Below are 17,316 nucleotides of genomic sequence, written 5' to 3' on the forward strand. Positions count from 1 at the left end.
TTTCTATGAAAATATATGAAATATTTATAGCATTTATATGAAAGAAAATCTAGTTGCACTTGGCTTTCATTGACTTAAACACTTCTTGATCACTGACAGTGCTAGGAACCAGGATTGCAATAGAGCTGGGTTTTTTTCTCCTTTGTAGGGAAAGATTGGCCCTAACACCTGTTACCAATCTTCCTCTTTTTTTTTCTCCCCAAAGCCCCAGTGCATGGTTGTATATCCCAGTGATAAGTCATTCTAGTTCTTCTATATGAGCCGCCGCCACAGCAAGGCAACTGACAGACGTCTGGCGTGGTTCCATGACCAGGAAGTGAACCCCGGCTGCAGAAGCGGTGAGAGTGGTGAACTTTAACCTCTAGGCCATCAGTATTGGCTCGCAATGGAGCTGTTTTGGGGGAATTTCTCCACATCCCCTGGACTAAGTAGCCAAATCTTAGAGAATCACAAACCACCATGGGAATTGCTGCAGTAGAAAGTTCTAGAAATGGGCAAAATCATTAACCTTCCTTTCCTTGTGCGAGTCGTCAATTTCTCCTTCCCTCTGCTCAGTCTTAGAAGTTTGGAAATACCTTTTTTCTGCTACTAACTGTGTAGGACCCATACAAAATATTTCCTTTAATCCTCCCAACAATCCTGTTAGTTACATTCAATTTCTCAAAAAAGGAAAACGAAAACTAGGTAAACTAACTTGCCCAGTGTCTCAAGGCTGGTTAGGGGCTGGACTGGCTTGGAACGTGTGGAGCCAGAGCCCAGCAGCGGGTACTGCACAGAAGGGGCTCAGTGGACGCCTCCCTACTTGAACCCTCAAGCTGAGAAGCCTAAGAAGTGGTCTGCTAGTCTCGGAGGGTGTCTGCGTAGGGGCCGGTAGGAAAAGGAGTCAGGAGTGGTAGGATGTGGCTACTTCTTGCAACCCTCGATCTGTGACGCAAGCCAGCAAACTCGAGGTGAGGGGAGGGGGGAGAGTAGCACTGATTTTGGAAGAAGGCAGGGAACCCAGGTCTGGTGAAATAGGAGATTTTCTCAGAGAACCATCTAGGATCCTCACCCCTTTATCCATGCTGTGCCGTGGCGCATGGCCTGAGGTTAGTAAAACCCTGTGTGATAAAACCGACTTGATCAGACAACAGTGGATGAAACGACACCCAGTTGGAGTAACACGTTCTGCCTAGGGCTTCCCGGGAAAAACAACGTGAGCTACAAAAAGGGAACCACAGAACTGCAGAATCTCAGGGGTGGAGATCTGAGAGCCCCTCCATTCAACCCCACCCTGAGGCGTGACTGCGCTTCCTTCCAGCTTCCGCCTGGGCCCCTCCGTGATGGGAACTCACGCCTTGATCTCCATTTAGGGTGGAGGATTCTCCTTCCAGGGAGCATGGATGACACTCGAACATGGTATATAGAAGCCCGATTCCACATGGGGCAGGGGCAGCAGAAGCCGAGTGGAGCCTTTGTGTTTATTTGGGTGACTGCAAGCACGTACTTACAGCTCCTCCTGGCAAATGGAAGGAGCGGAGGGGAGCTTTGTGGCAGGCAGGCAGGCTCCCCACCTCCCCCCAGATGCTAAGGGGTCCTTGTGCAGGCTTTGCTAAGAAGTGAATGACAAAGCTGTCTACCAGACAAGCAACAGGCAAAGGCCACAGCATACACTTTATCTTTCCAAGGGGAATACATCCAGTGGCTCACTCACCCTGAGGCTACCCAGAGGGGGATGCACAAAAATAATCGACCTTCTGTTCTCCTGGCCTGACTCAGAGTTCTGGGCCCTGGCTCTTCATGGCTTTGGTTGCTTCTTAAAGAAGAAACAGACCCCAACTACTAAGCAGGGGTGAGTAGTCACTTTTGGAAGGTGCTAGTGATGTCAGCTGTTTGCCCAGCCTCACTGGCCAGGTTTCCAGGCTTCCTGTAGGCCTCTGCGGAGGAACCAGAGGCATTAATCCCCACACAGACCTGGGTTGGGCCCAGGCTGGGTCAGGACCAGCTGGGGACTTGGTTTGACCTCAGTGATGATGACACCCAGCTTGTCCCACTGGGACATCCAACCCCCACCCAAGAATAATGCCACTATCCATGAGCATGGATTCATGCTGGCCCTTGCTGGGGCAAGGCAGGGGGTGCACCTTGTTGACAGAACTTGTTTTCCTCCATCCCCTCAGCCCCAAAAAGCTTCATCAAGGCCACAAATGCCAGCCAGAACGTCACCCTCTGCAGGCGAGTCAGCTGCAGTAGGAAGAGGCTCTAAGACAGTGGCCTGGGAGCCGGCACCTGTCAGTTCCTCTGCCTGAAGAGAAGGAAATGGAAGGGCAACACCCAGAGGTGGACACAGACCCAGAGGACTGGAGCTTTCCCAGCCAAGCTCTAGTTCAGAGTAGACAGGTAACGGCCCACTGTCAGCAACAGGAGCACCTATCTTTCATCTCATGTCTTAATTTCCCCTGCAGACTTTTTCTGTGGGGCCATTTTCCAGTCTCTTAACTGGGTGAAGTTCTCTGGCTCCAAATGTTGGGCGAAGTGCTCGCTCACACCATACAAACGATGCACAGCTTGGGAAAATCATTGCTTTTAATGACAGAGAAAGCACACCAAACTATAACAGAAGCCCGTCAAGAGTTGCCACCGTACAAATCAACGCCTGGAGACCCTGAACTGGCATTAGACATTCACAGGGAAGTCAGTCGAGGCTAAGGAAACATCCACGTAGCATCTCTGAGGACACGACGGAGGCAGGAGACAGTGACGGCTCACACACGTGCTGTGCATCTGTGACTTGGACTCCCCTGCAGGCAGTTTTTTTCCCCTTTCCTCATTTGATGGTGGGGCCTGGGGAGGATGGTAAATGACCAAGTGGATGATGTATTAGCATCCAGGAGAGCCAGTACTGTAGACAGCGTGGCCCATGCACTCCACGGGTCAGACTCAAGAAACAGGACTGGACACCGGTCCTCTGAACAATGGCTCAGGGAGCGAGCTCGATGGATGAACAGCAGCTCCTTTAGAATCTAGGGTCTGCACACAACTTCCCGAAGGCATGCTAGGAAATAGGTTTATCAACGAAACTTTGTCATCCCAAAGTGGTAAAAGTCATTCTCCTAGTTTTTACTGCATGTATCTAGGTTTCAAATGAAAGGACGAGAAAAAAGGCAGCAACTCAAAAATTATTTGGAATATTGTGGCACCTCACCAATCTGTTTTGCTTATAATATATGGCAGAGCAAACGGAACCCTGTCGATAGACACTTTCATTATAGATAACCCTATACTGTACACTCTCAGAATACAGAAAGAATCCATCCTATCATATATGTTTCATCTTTAAAAATAATCTAGCATAGTCATATTCTCTGGCTAGTAACAAACTATTAACATCTTCTGAGAATACAGAGAAAACTCTGGGATTAATAGTAAATTCTCGGACGTGCTCCCCCCCACCCCCCATTCAGCATCATCTATAAAGACATTTCTGCAAAGGCATCCCAGACTCATTCGTAATTGGGAGAAGAAATGGATATGTTAGTTTCACCAGGTGGACTTTTAGCAAGAAGTGATGGAACATTTTTATCTTGGCAAAAAATGAAGCGCAAACATAACATTTCACAGGTTCAGGCCCATGCAAACGCATGTTTTGTTACGTGGGGGCATTTAAATCTCATCCCGAAACCACGATTAGCATGCAGGCTGTTTTCAACTACTGAATTAGGATAATTATTGGCAGTGCACCTTTTTTATGTAACCATGATCACTAAGGCAGATTATTTCACCTTGTATAGAATATCGGCAATATCTTGTCAGATGCATGTTATACAGTGTGGACCTGTGACTTACTGTTTTTCTTTAAAAAAAAAGAAAAAAAAAATAACCTCAAAACACAGATCCCTAAACACAATTCAGTTGAAAATGAACTGTGAAGCTTTTAGAAATATATTTTAAACTACAAGGCTGCCCTGTTTTTGTTTTTTTATGAACATTTTAAAAAGTTCCCACCCCTAAAAATTTGCCAAGTTATTTCTTCGTTATTGGTAATAGTCTCACCAATTCGCTACCATGCCTGACTCTTGCTGAACCACAGCTGCTAAAGTCTTTAATGCGTAATCAATGCTCTTTGGGGTCAGTAAAGTTCTCCAACTGTCAACCTGGAAACCAAAGGACCCTTAGTTCTCAATCCATCCTTTCGACAGTGGTCCCCACAATGGGTGTTCAAGTGCCCCAGGGGTGCTCAGACTGGGGTTAGCTTGGCTGCCCCACGTTGACCTTCAAGCTCCGGACCCAGCTGCGAGCTGATCTGCAGACCGGTGGAATAGCCTTCGTTTTTCAACAGGAACACATGGGAGCTGAGTTTGCTTATTCAAGAGAAGCTGAGGCCATAGAGGCAGCTCCTTGGCCAAAATCAGACGCCATGTGGGATTTGTATGTGTTTGTGTGAGGCCAATGTAGCAGGAGATCTGGGAAGTTCCCGGGGAGCGTTCCCTCCGCTGGGCGTTTCAGACAACAGAACCTTTGGAAGACGACAAGTGGATTGACTGAATCCTGATGGCCAACGTCCTCTGTAAGTCCTGCAGCACGTCCTGGCCCGTCCCTTCGCCATTTTTGTCATACAGGAGCTGCTTGAATGCTTCGTTTTCGATGAGGACCATCATGTTTTTGAGAAAGTAGCCTTCACAATATGCTGAGAGCTCTGTGACTCCAAGAAACTGTGGAGAGTGGAGAGGAAGCAGGAGATGGTTACGTTTCTGCAATGCACCCGACAGCTTTCATCTAGAAGGATGGAGAACCCCTATGACGGGAGATGGGCTGCAAAAATGGCCCTCATTCTCCACACTTAGCTGTATTCACACTCTTGAGACGTAACTTTGCAGCTCTTCCCATCAAAGGGCTGGAGTCCATTTCTCCACCACTTGGCCTCGTGACTTGCTCAGGTCAATAGAACACGGCAGAAGTAAGAGCTGCCAATTCTGAGCTAGCTTCAAGTGGCCCCCTGTGTGCTTCTGTGCTCTCACTCAGAGCCCTGTTTCTAACGGAAACAAGCCTGGGCTAGCCAGCTTGGAGGGTGAGCCACCATGTGAAGCTGAGAGGAGAGACAGCAGCAGAGCCCAGCAGGGCTCACTAAAGCAAACCACGGCTGACCCGCCAGCTGACCTCAGAAGCAAGGCCTGCTGAGACCAGAAGAACCTTCCAGCCATCCCCTCGACCCATGTGCCAAATAAGTGCTCACTATTCTAACTACTGGGTTTTGTGTTTCTTTGTTACACTATAGACAACTGGCACCCTAATGGAGTTGCAGACACAGTTCTAAGCTCTTTACAAGTATTAACTCATTTAATTCTCACAACAATCCTACGAGTGGGCACTGCCTACCTACCCACTGCATTTAGGGCAGTGGTTCTCAACCGGCGGTGATTTTGCCTCCCAGGGGACATTTGGAAAAGTTTGAAGACACTTTTGGCTGTCACAATCTGGGGGTGGCGGTGGTATGTGTACTACTGGCATCTAATGGGTAGATACCGGGGATGCTGCTAAGCATCCATGAAGCATAGGATGGTCCCCACAGCAAGGAATTATGCACCTCAAGCTGTCAACAGAGCTGAGGTTGAGAAATTGATCTAGAGACCTGACTGCCAATAGACTAAACCAATAAGGAAGGGATCATGTTGACCTGGTCCACTGGTATACGCACAAGCAGAGGGCTTGGCAGACGGTAGACAATAAGTATTTGTTAAATGTATGAACGAACAGTTAACTCTCAGAATAATGATACGAACAGTGATCATTTATTGGGAGCTTACCATGTGCTGGGCACCTTGCTAGGCACTTCACGGGCATCATCTCATCGAATCCTCAACCTTCCTTGAGGCAGGTGTATTACCACCTCCAATTTACAGACAAGGAACCAGAGGCAAGAGAGTAACTTACAAAAATTCACACAACATGTCAAGGGCACAACCAGGAACTGAATGCTGGTAATTCAAATCTTTAAGGCTGCATGCTTAACCATTGAGATGCTGCCTCCAGCCTGGTCCCTTAATCAGAGGACAGGTGTGTAGCCTCGTGACTGTGCTTGGTGGAGGAATCTATGTTTAAGACACAGAAGTAAATGTGGATATGTGGGTTGGCTATCTGTCTTCCAAACTTTTCTACAGTTTTCAAAACTTGTGAGTTTCTCTCCTGCAATGAACTGAATGCTCAGAAGTGCTAATTGCTCCTTGAGATGACATCCTGCTACTTTATTTAGATACTGGATCATCTAAATTATCTAAATGCTAGATCATCCTTCTGAACTCTCTACGATCCTGTCCTTTAAACCAGAGATGCCCTTTAAGTTGTTGGACATGAAATGGTGGAACAACGATGAGGCAGTGCCAACAGGCTATGGTGGAATGAGCTGGAAGACTTGGAGGCAAGTTGGGGCTCCCCCATCTCTCCAAATATGTGACCAGGGCTGGGTCACCTGGCCTTTCGCTTTAGGTTCCTGATTTTCAAAATAGGAATTATGACATCTGCATCACAGATCTGTTGGGAGAATTCAGTGGAATATGATTTATGGTAGGACTCTACCATCTGTCACCCTCGGGGGAGGCAGGTTGGGAAGCCGGCTAATGGAGGGGTCTCTAGAACCTGCCTGAGTTTTTATTCCAGACTTTGCCACTTACTAGCCATCGGCTGTTGGGAAAATTATATAATCTCTCTGTGTCTCATAATTCCTACCCATAAAATGGGGGTGATGATAATATCTAATAGTCTGTCATTGCGATGAAATGAGATAATGCGTGGAGTGTTTAGAACAATGGTTGATGGCAGTCAGCACTCACTCAATGTTAGCTGTTATTATAACATGTAAACTATTTATAATTATTATTCTCCTTCTCACTAACTGGTTTCCAGTGCTCCACATGGATAAAGTAGGTGGCCAGGTTGGGATAGGGGGTGTGGACCGTAACTACAGAACCTAGCCTAGCTAACTGGCCCATAGAAGGACCAATCCTGTAACCTTGAACTCACTGATGCCATGTGCTAATTCACTAAGCCAACAGCAACCACGTGCATAAAAACCATGTGCCACCTTGTGCAAGTCAACTCACTTCTCGATGCTTCCACTTCCCAAGCTGCAAGGTGAGGGGAGTGAACGAGAGGGTACCACGCTCTTCTGCACAGTTAGGACGCAGACACACTAGGGGATTCTGTGGTCTCCAAGGGGCCAAGAGGGCCTGGTGAGGTTTATGAGGTGAGTGGGCTTATCATCACCCAAATGTTCACTGGATGCACAGTATCCTGGAGCTGGGAGAGATCTTAGGAATGCTTCCATTCTTACAACAGGAACCCTGCTCTTAGAGTCACAGAGTAAAAGGCCTCATTGTACAGGTGGGGAAACTGAGGCTCAGAGATGCCTATCTTTGATTCTGTAGACACAGAGAGAACCCCCTCACACACCTAGCCACTTGCTTTGTATATGGATGTCACTCATCACAAATTAGTGTAAGTGAAGAATAATAAGCATAATAAATACTCACATTCATATTTGGTGATAATGACTATCCAGTTAGACACTTGCCTACCTCCACTCAGCTAATTACTGACAGATCTGGGACTGGCACTCTCATCTCCTAGACCAATGGTTGACAAACTACAGGCCTGTGGGCCAAATGCAGCCCACCACCTGTTTTTGTAAATAAAGTTTTATTGGAACACAGCCACACCCATTCATTTACATATCGTCTATGGCCGCTTTTCCACTACAACGGCAGAACTGACAGGTACAAAAACGACAGTATGGCCTGTGTGAAAATATTTATCTGGCCCTTTACAAAGTTTGCTGACCCCTGTCCTAGACTATAATTTTTTCAAGGGCAGAGACCACGTCTTACTAATTTATTAAATTCAGATGAACACAGTTCCTGGTGAACAGTGGGTGCTAAATAAACACTAGTGAATGAATCCCCTGGTTTCTAAGTCTATGTTCTTCCCAGCACAGCACCCTGTTGAGCTAACTGTATTAGCTTAGGTTCATCTTGATGACCCAGCTGGTTCTTTTTCTCAAAAGGTGAAAGACACCCTTGAAGGGGCCATCAGAAGCCCCAGGGCCTCTTTTTCATGACTGAATAGTTCGGGACAGCTTTGCTAGGAGAAACAAAGATGGCTAAGCCGTGCATTTATGGCATGGACTTCTTGTCTGCATAAATCCCACAGTTGTTTCCAACGGTGAGATGAGCGTAGCTTATGCGGCCAAGGCTTGGTTGACATTTGGAACACGATTGTTAGCATCTAATGTCTGCATTTCCTGGGGTTTTAAACCAAGTGATGGTGTCTTTTTTTTCCCATCTTTTTTTACTAAACCAGCCTCAATTTGTAGCACAATTTGCCAGGAACAGAATCCACATGGCATGTGATCACTAGGGGGCGCTGCAGTATCCACAGCGCAGGGGAAGCAGAGCATAGAAAGGGCAGGGGCTGCTGGCCTCGCCCTGGCCTCCATGCAAATAGCACCAAGGGCGGACGTTTTCATAGGAAACACTCCAGGATGTGGCCTGGGAGGCCGAGGCAGAGGCTGGTGTCTGTAAAAAGCAAAGCTCTGGCTGTAAAGATAGACAAATGAAAGAGAGTTCTCTGCCATTGGTATTTTAAGGCTGTAGCACAAACATATTCCTACCCTGGGCTCACACTGCATCAGGGCACAATATTAAATAACAAGATACACTACAGAAGCTGCCCGCCAAGGAGCCTGAAGTGATTAAAATGGAACTGTGGAACGCAGGCCTTGATGCCAAGGTGACAGGCCATGGAAAAGCCACTTGTGGATGTGGGGTTCACAGGGCAATTTGAGTGTCTGTGGCCAGGGGAGCAGGTGGAGGACCACAGACTGATCAGGCTTTCGTCCCAGGTACACAGAGTCTCTTTGGATGCTTTTCTGCACAGTAATCAGTTTAAAATTAAAAAAAAAAAAATTGCCATGTCATGAGAAACCAGATTTTGGCAAAACTCTCACTTAACCGAAACACCCAGTGTGTGTGTGAGAGTGTAGAAAGTAGCCTGGCACCAATCAGAAGACCTTTTTTGAGTATCGAGGATTATTGCAAATATCTCAAACATTCATTAGGCCAGACAGTAAACACAGGGTCAAGAACTTGTGCTTTGGAGTCAGACAAAGCTAGGTTTATACTTCTGGCTGCATCCCCCAAAGAACTGAAAGCAGGGACTCAAACAGACATTTGCACACCCATGTTCACAGCAGCATCATTCACAGTAGCTAAAGGTGGAAGCAGCCCAAGTGTCCACTGAGGGCCGACTGGATAAACACATTGTGGTACATACACACAATGGAATATTATTCAGCCTTAAAAAGGAAGGAAATTCTGGGGCTGGCCCAGTGGTGCAGCAGCTAAGTGCGCACGTTCCACTTTGGTGGCCCAGGGTTCGCCGGTTTGGATCCCGGGTGCGGACATGGCACCGCTTGCCAAGCCATGCTGTGGTAGGTGTCCCACATATAAAGTGGGGGAAGATGGGGGGCACAGATGTGAGCTCAGGGCCAGTCTTCCTCAGCAAAAAGAGGAGGATTGGTGGCAGATGTTACCTCAGGGCTAATCTTCCTCAAAAAAAAAAAAAGGAAGGAAATTCTGACACATGCTACAATATGGAATAATCTTGAAGACACTATGGCAAGTCAAATAAGCTAGTCACAAAAGGATAAATACTGTATGAGTCCACTTATATGAGGTACCTAGAGGAGTCAAATTCATAGAGACAGATTCATATAATTCAAATTCATAGAATGGTGGTTGCCAGGGGCTGAGGGGAGGGAAAATGGGGAGTTATTGTTCAATGGGTACAGAGTGTCAGTTTGGGAAGAAGAAAACAGATCGATGGTGGTGATGGCTGCACGACAATGTGAGTGTACTTAATGCCACTGAACTGTACATTTAGAAATGGTTAAAATGGTAAATTTCATGTTATGTCTATTTAACCTCAATAAAAAAAATTTCAGTAATAGCTGTGTGACCTTAAGTAAGTTACTTCACCTCTCTATGCCTCAGTTTCCTTATGATGACATGGGACTAATGATAGTATTTACCTACAAGGGTTGTGGTGAGGATTAAAAAAAGACGATGCAACCAGGCTTTTAGCACAGGCGCCTGCACATGAAAAGGGCTCACTGGATGTTGGCTTAAGTCAGAAAATAACATCTCAAACGCAACCTGACTTTTCACAATGAGCAATGAGAGTGTGATTCACGTCAGCTGTGACTCCACAGAGCCGTGGATTCGGGAGGCATGTGTACTGAGCTCCAGTTATGCAGAAGAAGATTAAATTAAATTAATTCTGGATCTTAACGCATCTCATGGTTTCTTCCTAGCAAATGCTAATACCCCTGTCCTGCGCGCATATAACAAAACGAAGTGGCAATTGGACAAATTAGTTTAATTCTCCCGGTTCCAGTATCCCCACTTGTGAAATGAAATGGATGAAATCAGTGGTTCCCCAAAATCAGAGTGAACATTGGCCCTAGGGTTCAAGTCACAACGGTCATCCTGGGAGCTTGTTAAAATACAGATTCCTGGGCCCCACTGCAGAGATCATTGGAGGTGGCAGGGCTCAACAGAGATTCAAAATTCTCCCCAGGTGATTCTGCTCAGTAGTCAGGTGTTGGGTCCACCTGCCTAGGAGGTCTCCTTGGACCCCCTCCAGTGCTGACAACCTGTCTCAACCTTGGCCACATCTGAGAATCACCTGGGAAGCTTTGAAAAACACCTTTTTCCCAGGCTCCGCCCCCAGAGGTTGATTTAATTGGTCTGTGATAGGGCTCAGCACAGAGATTTTAAGTGATTCTACACAGTTTTAGAAGAGCATTTCTCACCTTGAGGATGCCCCAGAATCACCTGGAGGGCTTTCGAAGCCTGGGATGGCTGGGCCCACCCCAAGAGGTTCTGATTCAGGAGGTGTGGGGTGGGGCCCTAGACTTCATATTTCTAACAAGTTCCCTGAAGATGCTGATGCTGCTGGACTGGGTGCCCCACTCTGAGAACCACTGTTCCAGAACCTTCCTACTCACGGTGTGGCTTAGACCAGCAGCATGAGGCTTCAGCCTGGGAGCTTGTTAGAAACAGAACCCAGGGCCCACCGCAGGCCCGCGGAATCAGTCTGCAATGTGATTCATATGCACGTTAGAGTTTGAGAAGCACTGTGTGAGAACAACTCTGCTTTTGAAACTGCTGGGTGCCTGCTTTCACTGCATTCTGGAGAGGCAGGACGAAGGGAAAGGCATCTTTTCTAGAGCAGGTGGCTCAGGCCCGAGTGAACAGGCCAGCATCCGCCCTCCGCCCCGACACAGTGTGCCCGTGAAGGAGAAGCCTGTCACGTTTCAGTGCGCGGCGTGTGCTCCGGGCCGCGGAGTGGGGTGGGTTACCTTGGCGTGGTTGTAAATATCCACACAGTTGTCCGTATTGATGCTCTTTGCACAGATAATCTCGCAGTGTCGTTGCAAAGCCTCCAGCTGGAAAAATTTAGCTGCAGACAGGAGCTGAAAACCATCAAAAGAGTCTGTTAGAGGTTGGGAGGTGAAAAGAAAGACATGAATGGTGAGAGAAATCCTCAACGTCCACTATGGTGTCCCAAAGTGAAGGGACTGGGAATAAAGGTGACAGGACATCACTTTAAAGCACAAAGGCAACCCTAGAGGACTAAGAGCGACCGAATCTATGCTGGGGGTCGAAGTGAACCAAATTCACCTCTATTCTAGCAGAAGGTCAAGCAAAAATGCCTAAAACTGTTATGTCCAGAAATAAGGGTGAACGCCATTATTTAGCAAGACAGATATCGACGTGGCTCACTCTCTCTGTTCATCCAGGTCTCCATGAGAATGCCACCCCAGAGAAGCCTCCCAGACCACCTCCCCCACCCCCAGGCTGCCGCTGTCTGGCCCCCTGACCCCATCTTAGTCCTCCTCACACCAGACATGATGTCATGTCTGTCACCCTCACCAGAGGCCAGGAGGGCAGGGCTCTCTGTCCAGGCGCATCATTGCTGTATCTGGGCCCTGAGCGCGGCGCCCGGCTGGAGATGCTCCACGGATGTGTGCTGAGAGAGTGACAGGCTTTGGGGAGGGGAAGGAACAGCTCAAGCAAGAGTTCAAAGGGATTGCCTTTGGGGAAAGGACTGGGGCGGCAGAGCGTGGCTGGCTGAGCTGTTTATTGTGACAAGCGCTTCTGTATTATTTACATGATTTAAGTGGATGCTCATTATTTCTATTTTAAAATAATTAAAATAAACTGTTTACAGAAGAGGCCTCATCCTCAGACTGGTCCTGGCGTGGAGAAGTATCTGAGGAGCAGTCCAGAGAGACAAAAGGGCAACTCTTGGAGGGATGGGGGCGGGGGGGCAGAGTGACCACGGAAGGTTTCACAGAGTAAGAAAAGGGTAAATGGGAATACATAGTCCTTATGGCTCTCACCATGTGCCAGGCGCTGTTCTAAGCATCTTATAAATAGGAACTCTTAACTTCTTCAAAACCTAGTGAGGTAGATATTGTTATCCTCATTTTATAGGTGAGGAAACTGGGGCTCAGAGAGGTTAAATCACTTGTCCAAGATCACACAGCTCGGAAGGGGCAGAGCCTGGATTTAAACTCAGCCTGGCCCAGAGTCCCCATTCTAACCACCACGTGGGGTTGCCTCTTGAATGATGGATAGTGTTCTGACATCTCTCATCAGCCAGGCACCCTGGCCTTCAGAGGCCTGCCTGGGGTCCGGGCTCTTCTGCTCAGGATTATCCGAGTGATTTTGGCTTCTGGTTCAAAGCTCTCAGCTTTGAGTAGGAAAACTGACAAGAGTTCCACTTCTAGGAAGGAGCAGAGGAAACCCTGGCCTTGGACAGAAGGGGCAGACACGAGCCCTCTGGACAGGGGAGGGGAGAACAGGCTGAATTCGAGAGGTAGAAGGAGAGGAGCAGAGCCAAGGAGCTGCGGGATGAGGGATGGTCGACCCGAATGAGCAGGGAGAGCGCTGCAATCAGCTTTCAGCTTCTGCATCCAGGGACACGCTGTGATTTGAGGAATGTTTGCAGATAATTCTCTTACAAATGACAGGGGAGAAGTCGGCAAATAGCTCCTGATGATGCTATCTGAGCCCCAGCTGTGCCTCAGCCTCCGCAGTAAATTTCCTTTGTCCCACCCCCACAGCCAGTTAAAGTTGGATTTCGCTGGTTGCTACCAAAAGGGTTTGGGCCGGCGCCCTGAGCACCCCAGCCTTCCAGGGAGGGGCTCTGATGAGAAGCCCGTGGGAGGTCTAAGGAGGCAGGCAGGACCCCAAAACCTGCATCCAAAAGAAACCCAACACAGTGCCCCTCAGACACTGCCGGTGACTGAGTTTACAGAGGTGCCACCCACCCCGTAACATGAAAGATTCCTTACCTCCATTATCTCGTTGTTTTTAATGAGAAGTGACTCTGGGCCGCCGTAGTAGAGATACTGCATGACCAGCTGGAAGAAAGGACACAGTGAGCCAAGCGTCAACAGCACACAGTCACAGGCCTCTTACAGCCCCCGGGTCGAAGCCTCAGGCTAGTTCCTGAGTCCCTCCCACACCCATTCCCAGTGGTCGCCATTCCCCGTTTGATGGCTGCCTTCCAGAAGTTCCATTTAGAACGGTTTTGTGGTTGGGTTTCTTTCCTTACAGCGTGCTGCAATTTGTCTCCAAGTCAACCCCAGGGCCACATTACACAGTTCTCAGCTCTGCTCCCCAGGATGGTCCCCTCGCATCTATAGATGGCAATCACGGTTGTCCTCTTACCTTTTACCCCATCAGGCTGCTCAAAACTGCTGCCATGTGGCGTGGCTTAAAGAAGCTGCAGCAGCGGCCATCCCCCTGGGAACAAGGCCCACTTTGACCAGAAGTCTCTGATTTAAGTCCCAGAGGACGACTCTGGGCTACCACAGGACCACCTGCTCCTTATTACAACTTAGGACAAGATCCAAGGTGAAGCCTTTAGGGGTCCAGGTTTCAATGTTTCACTGATGGTGTGAACAGTCCAAGCCAGGCTGTTCTTGGTTCCTGTGACTCAGGATGCTCGAATGGTGTGCAAAGTCCCAGAGCTTTGAAAACTAGTGTCCCTTAAGTAGAATAAAGCCCACAGATGTGTTAGACTTGGCTGTCACCACCACCCATGAAACTTTTTTTTAGGTGGTGTATACCCTTTCCAGTAGGAAACAGTCTCCTCCACTCCCTATTGTCTTCTGCCTGTGTGACACACCGACTTCACCTGCCTGGTTCTAAGGCAGCTGTGTTGGAAAAATCTATAGACTTGATGTATCCCGTCTTTGGGCACCTGTAAAATGAGGTGCTTAGACTGGGCTGCCCTCCACGGTCCCTTCAGGCTCTGATAGTCTGTGACCAATATAGGGCAGTGGTTAATTGCAAGGACCCTGGAGTTGGGCTGCCTCAGTTTCTGCTCTGGCTCATGCTGCTTAAAAGTTGGGTGACCCAAATTAAGTTAGGCTCTCTGTGCCTCCGTTTCATCATCTGTAAAGTGGGGATAATATTACCTACCTCTTGGGGTCGGGATGAGGATTAAATGAGTTAATACATGCAACAGGCCCAGGAGGGGCCTGGCCCGTGGCAATAACGGAAGGAATGTTAAGCTCTTTCATTTTCTCTGAAGTTGAAAAATATTTTTCCAGTAGTGCTTCTGCCATGCGCTGCCACTTTTAGGCCATTCAAGACCCTTTGTGATGGATCTCAATCTACTTTTTGCATGCATGTGTTTAAAGCAATTGTTTTTTTTTTTTTTTTTAAATATTGCTTACAGCTTTGTTGAGAGATATTTCACATAACATGAAATGCATCCATTAAGAGTGTACAGCTCAGTGATTTTTAGTGTATTTGCTATGTTGTGCAACCATCACTATAACCTAACTTGGGAACATCTTCAACACTCCCAAGAGAAACCCTGCACCCATTAGCCGTCTCTCCCATTTCCTCCCTGGGCAGTCCCTGACAGCCACTATGGGTTTACCTGTTCTGGATGTTTCGTATACATAGAATCATACAACTACATGCTCTTTTGTGTCTGGCTTCTTTCACTTAGCATGCTATTTTCAAGGTTCGCCCCTGTTGTCCCATATACTGCTGATCAATATCCTGTTGTATGGATGTGCCACATCTTGTGTATCCATTCATCAGCTGATGGACATTTGGGTTGTTTCCGTTTTTTTCGCCATTATGAATACTGCTGTTATGGGTCAATTTACTTGTTCAGAACTTATCTGCTGCTCTGCCCTTTCCTCCTCCTAATCTTGGTAACATCTGCCTTTTAGGCTCCGACCACTCCCACGCCCTTGCCTTTATCAGAACCTATCACTTTCTCTTTCAGCTGATCCCTCTCTGCTTGGATGCCCTTCTCCTCCACCTGTTGAACTCTGCCCCCTGTTTCGGGATCCAGCACAGTGGTCACCTCGGTGAAGCTGCCTCAGATCTCAGCTCTCCACGCTGCCCCCCACTCTGGGTTGGGCAGCACATCACCCATGGCTGCAGTGTGATTTCCCCAGGCTGAGAGCACAGACGGCGTCTTGTCCATCTTTGCACTCCTAGTGCCTCTCGCAATGCCAGACGCAGCCAGCACACTTTAACCAGAAACGCGAATCCTCTCCTCCCTCTTTTGTGTCTGAATGTCCCATGCCCTGATTTTGGACTTTTGTGACCACCTGCCTGTCGCAGAGATGGTGATGCGTTGATGCTGAGGCTGTGTGAAATAATAACACAGCATCGTTTCCTCTCCCGCTCTCACCCAGATGGGTCAGAAGCATCTAAAATACCATGTCAGTGAATGTTGGGATATTGGCTTTATTAAAATCAATTTATGTCGCTAGCACCTCTCTTTTATAAAGGCCAAACCAATAATAGTAACAATAAGAGCTATAATAATAACTGCGCCGAACATAGGGCCTCTCCATTTACAAAGCATTTCTCCGTGTTATCTCATTTACTCAAGGTTGGGCTGTTGACTTGAAATACTGCTCCTTAGTGGATAGAGATCTTGGGGCTGACGGAATTTAAATTGGGCTGTCCCACGCAACCTCAGACTCTGCCAGCACTCACTTTTTCTGCAAGAGGGCGAGATGAACCCTTATTAGGCCGAAAGCTCTGTTTATGGAGTTGCTTTTCTTGGCAGCTGTCAACCTGCATGAAGCAGGGACTTCAGTGGCGTCTGCAGCCCTCGTGGAGGCCCCTCTTCCAGGTGCAGCCTCAGTTGCGTCCAGTCCTTGCCTGCTTGTGATGTTAAACAGTCTTTTGGGGAGGGAACTCAAAGCGGTCTCATTTACTGAAATTCTTCTGTCAGCATGGAAGGGAAGTGAACAGGCCCCTGGGAGCCTCCTTCTGGGTTGGATTCGGCCCTACTTGGCCTATTTCAAGCCACAAATGAGGCTTTTCTTCTTTTATGGGGAAGGGGTGGGCACGCAGAAAAGTCCCCGGGGCCTGCTAAATCTTGCCTGCCCATTACAGTAACTTGAGGCTAACGTGGCCAGGAAACCTGCCCCAGTCAGAAGCAATTACAGGCCTGGGAGTGCCCTGGGGCCTGCTTTCCCAGGCAGGTCTCTCATTCAATGAATCCGCATAGCGAACATTTATTGAGTGCCTACTACAGCCGGGTTCTTATTACAGGAACCTCCCCAATTAGTCCCAGGCTTAGTGGCGGAAGTGTCCCCTTAGGGGAGCATGCATTTTCCAGCTCCTAGCCCATGCTCCAGACTCTAATGGGCCTGATGCTTTCCTCAGGGCTGGTGACTTTTAGGGAGGGCCCAAGTCCCCACAGGAGGGAGGCAGTTAAGACGCCAGGTCTGGGAGTCTCCCAGCCCTTGGTCTGAACCTCAGCGTGGCTGTGATGAGCTGTGGGTGCCTGGGCCACTTCCTTCACCTCTCTTAGTCTGTGCCCCGTCTGTAAGGTGGGAGAGCTCCCTGGAGGGGCAGCTGGAAGGGCTGAGTGAGATGATGTAACTATAGCTATTGCAATGGTTCTCAGTGGGGTCCATGGACCGGCAGCATCAGCATCATCCGGGTTCTTGTAAGAAACATGAATTCTCAGGCCCCACCTCAGGCCTACACAATCAGAACCTCTGGGGGCCGGGCCCAGGAATCTGCATTTTAGCAAGTTTTCTGTATCTTAAGCAACTCCTACCCCCTAACCCCGCCAAGATTCTGACGCATGCTAAAGTTCCAGAACCACTGTAACTTAGAGCCTTGGTTCTCCACCTTGGCTGCACACCGGGATAATAGGAGGAGGGCAGAGACTTCAAAATACTGATGCCGGGGCCCCAGCCCAGATTCTGAGTTACAGCCT

General features: G+C 48.3%; 1 protein-coding gene across 1 annotated transcript in view; it reads right to left on the reverse strand.

The window, feature by feature from the left end:
* Nucleotides 1–2,553: 2,553 nt before the first annotated feature.
* ABTB3 (ankyrin repeat and BTB domain containing 3) overlaps nt 2,554–17,316 on the reverse strand; it is a 298,699-nt gene continuing 283,936 nt past the window's right edge. The window contains exons 15-17 of the mRNA XM_046646488.1: nt 13,394–13,462; nt 11,393–11,506; nt 2,554–4,691 (exon numbers count right to left, since the gene is read on the reverse strand). Coding sequence (XP_046502444.1) covers nt 4,482–4,691; nt 11,393–11,506; nt 13,394–13,462 — 393 coding nt within the window. The 3' untranslated portion in view covers nt 2,554–4,481. The remainder of the gene's footprint in view (nt 4,692–11,392; nt 11,507–13,393; nt 13,463–17,316) is intronic.

The sequence above is a fragment of the Equus quagga genome, chromosome 19 (genome assembly GCF_021613505.1).
Source record: "Equus quagga isolate Etosha38 chromosome 19, UCLA_HA_Equagga_1.0, whole genome shotgun sequence".
NCBI classification, from domain to species: domain Eukaryota; kingdom Metazoa; phylum Chordata; class Mammalia; order Perissodactyla; family Equidae; genus Equus; species Equus quagga.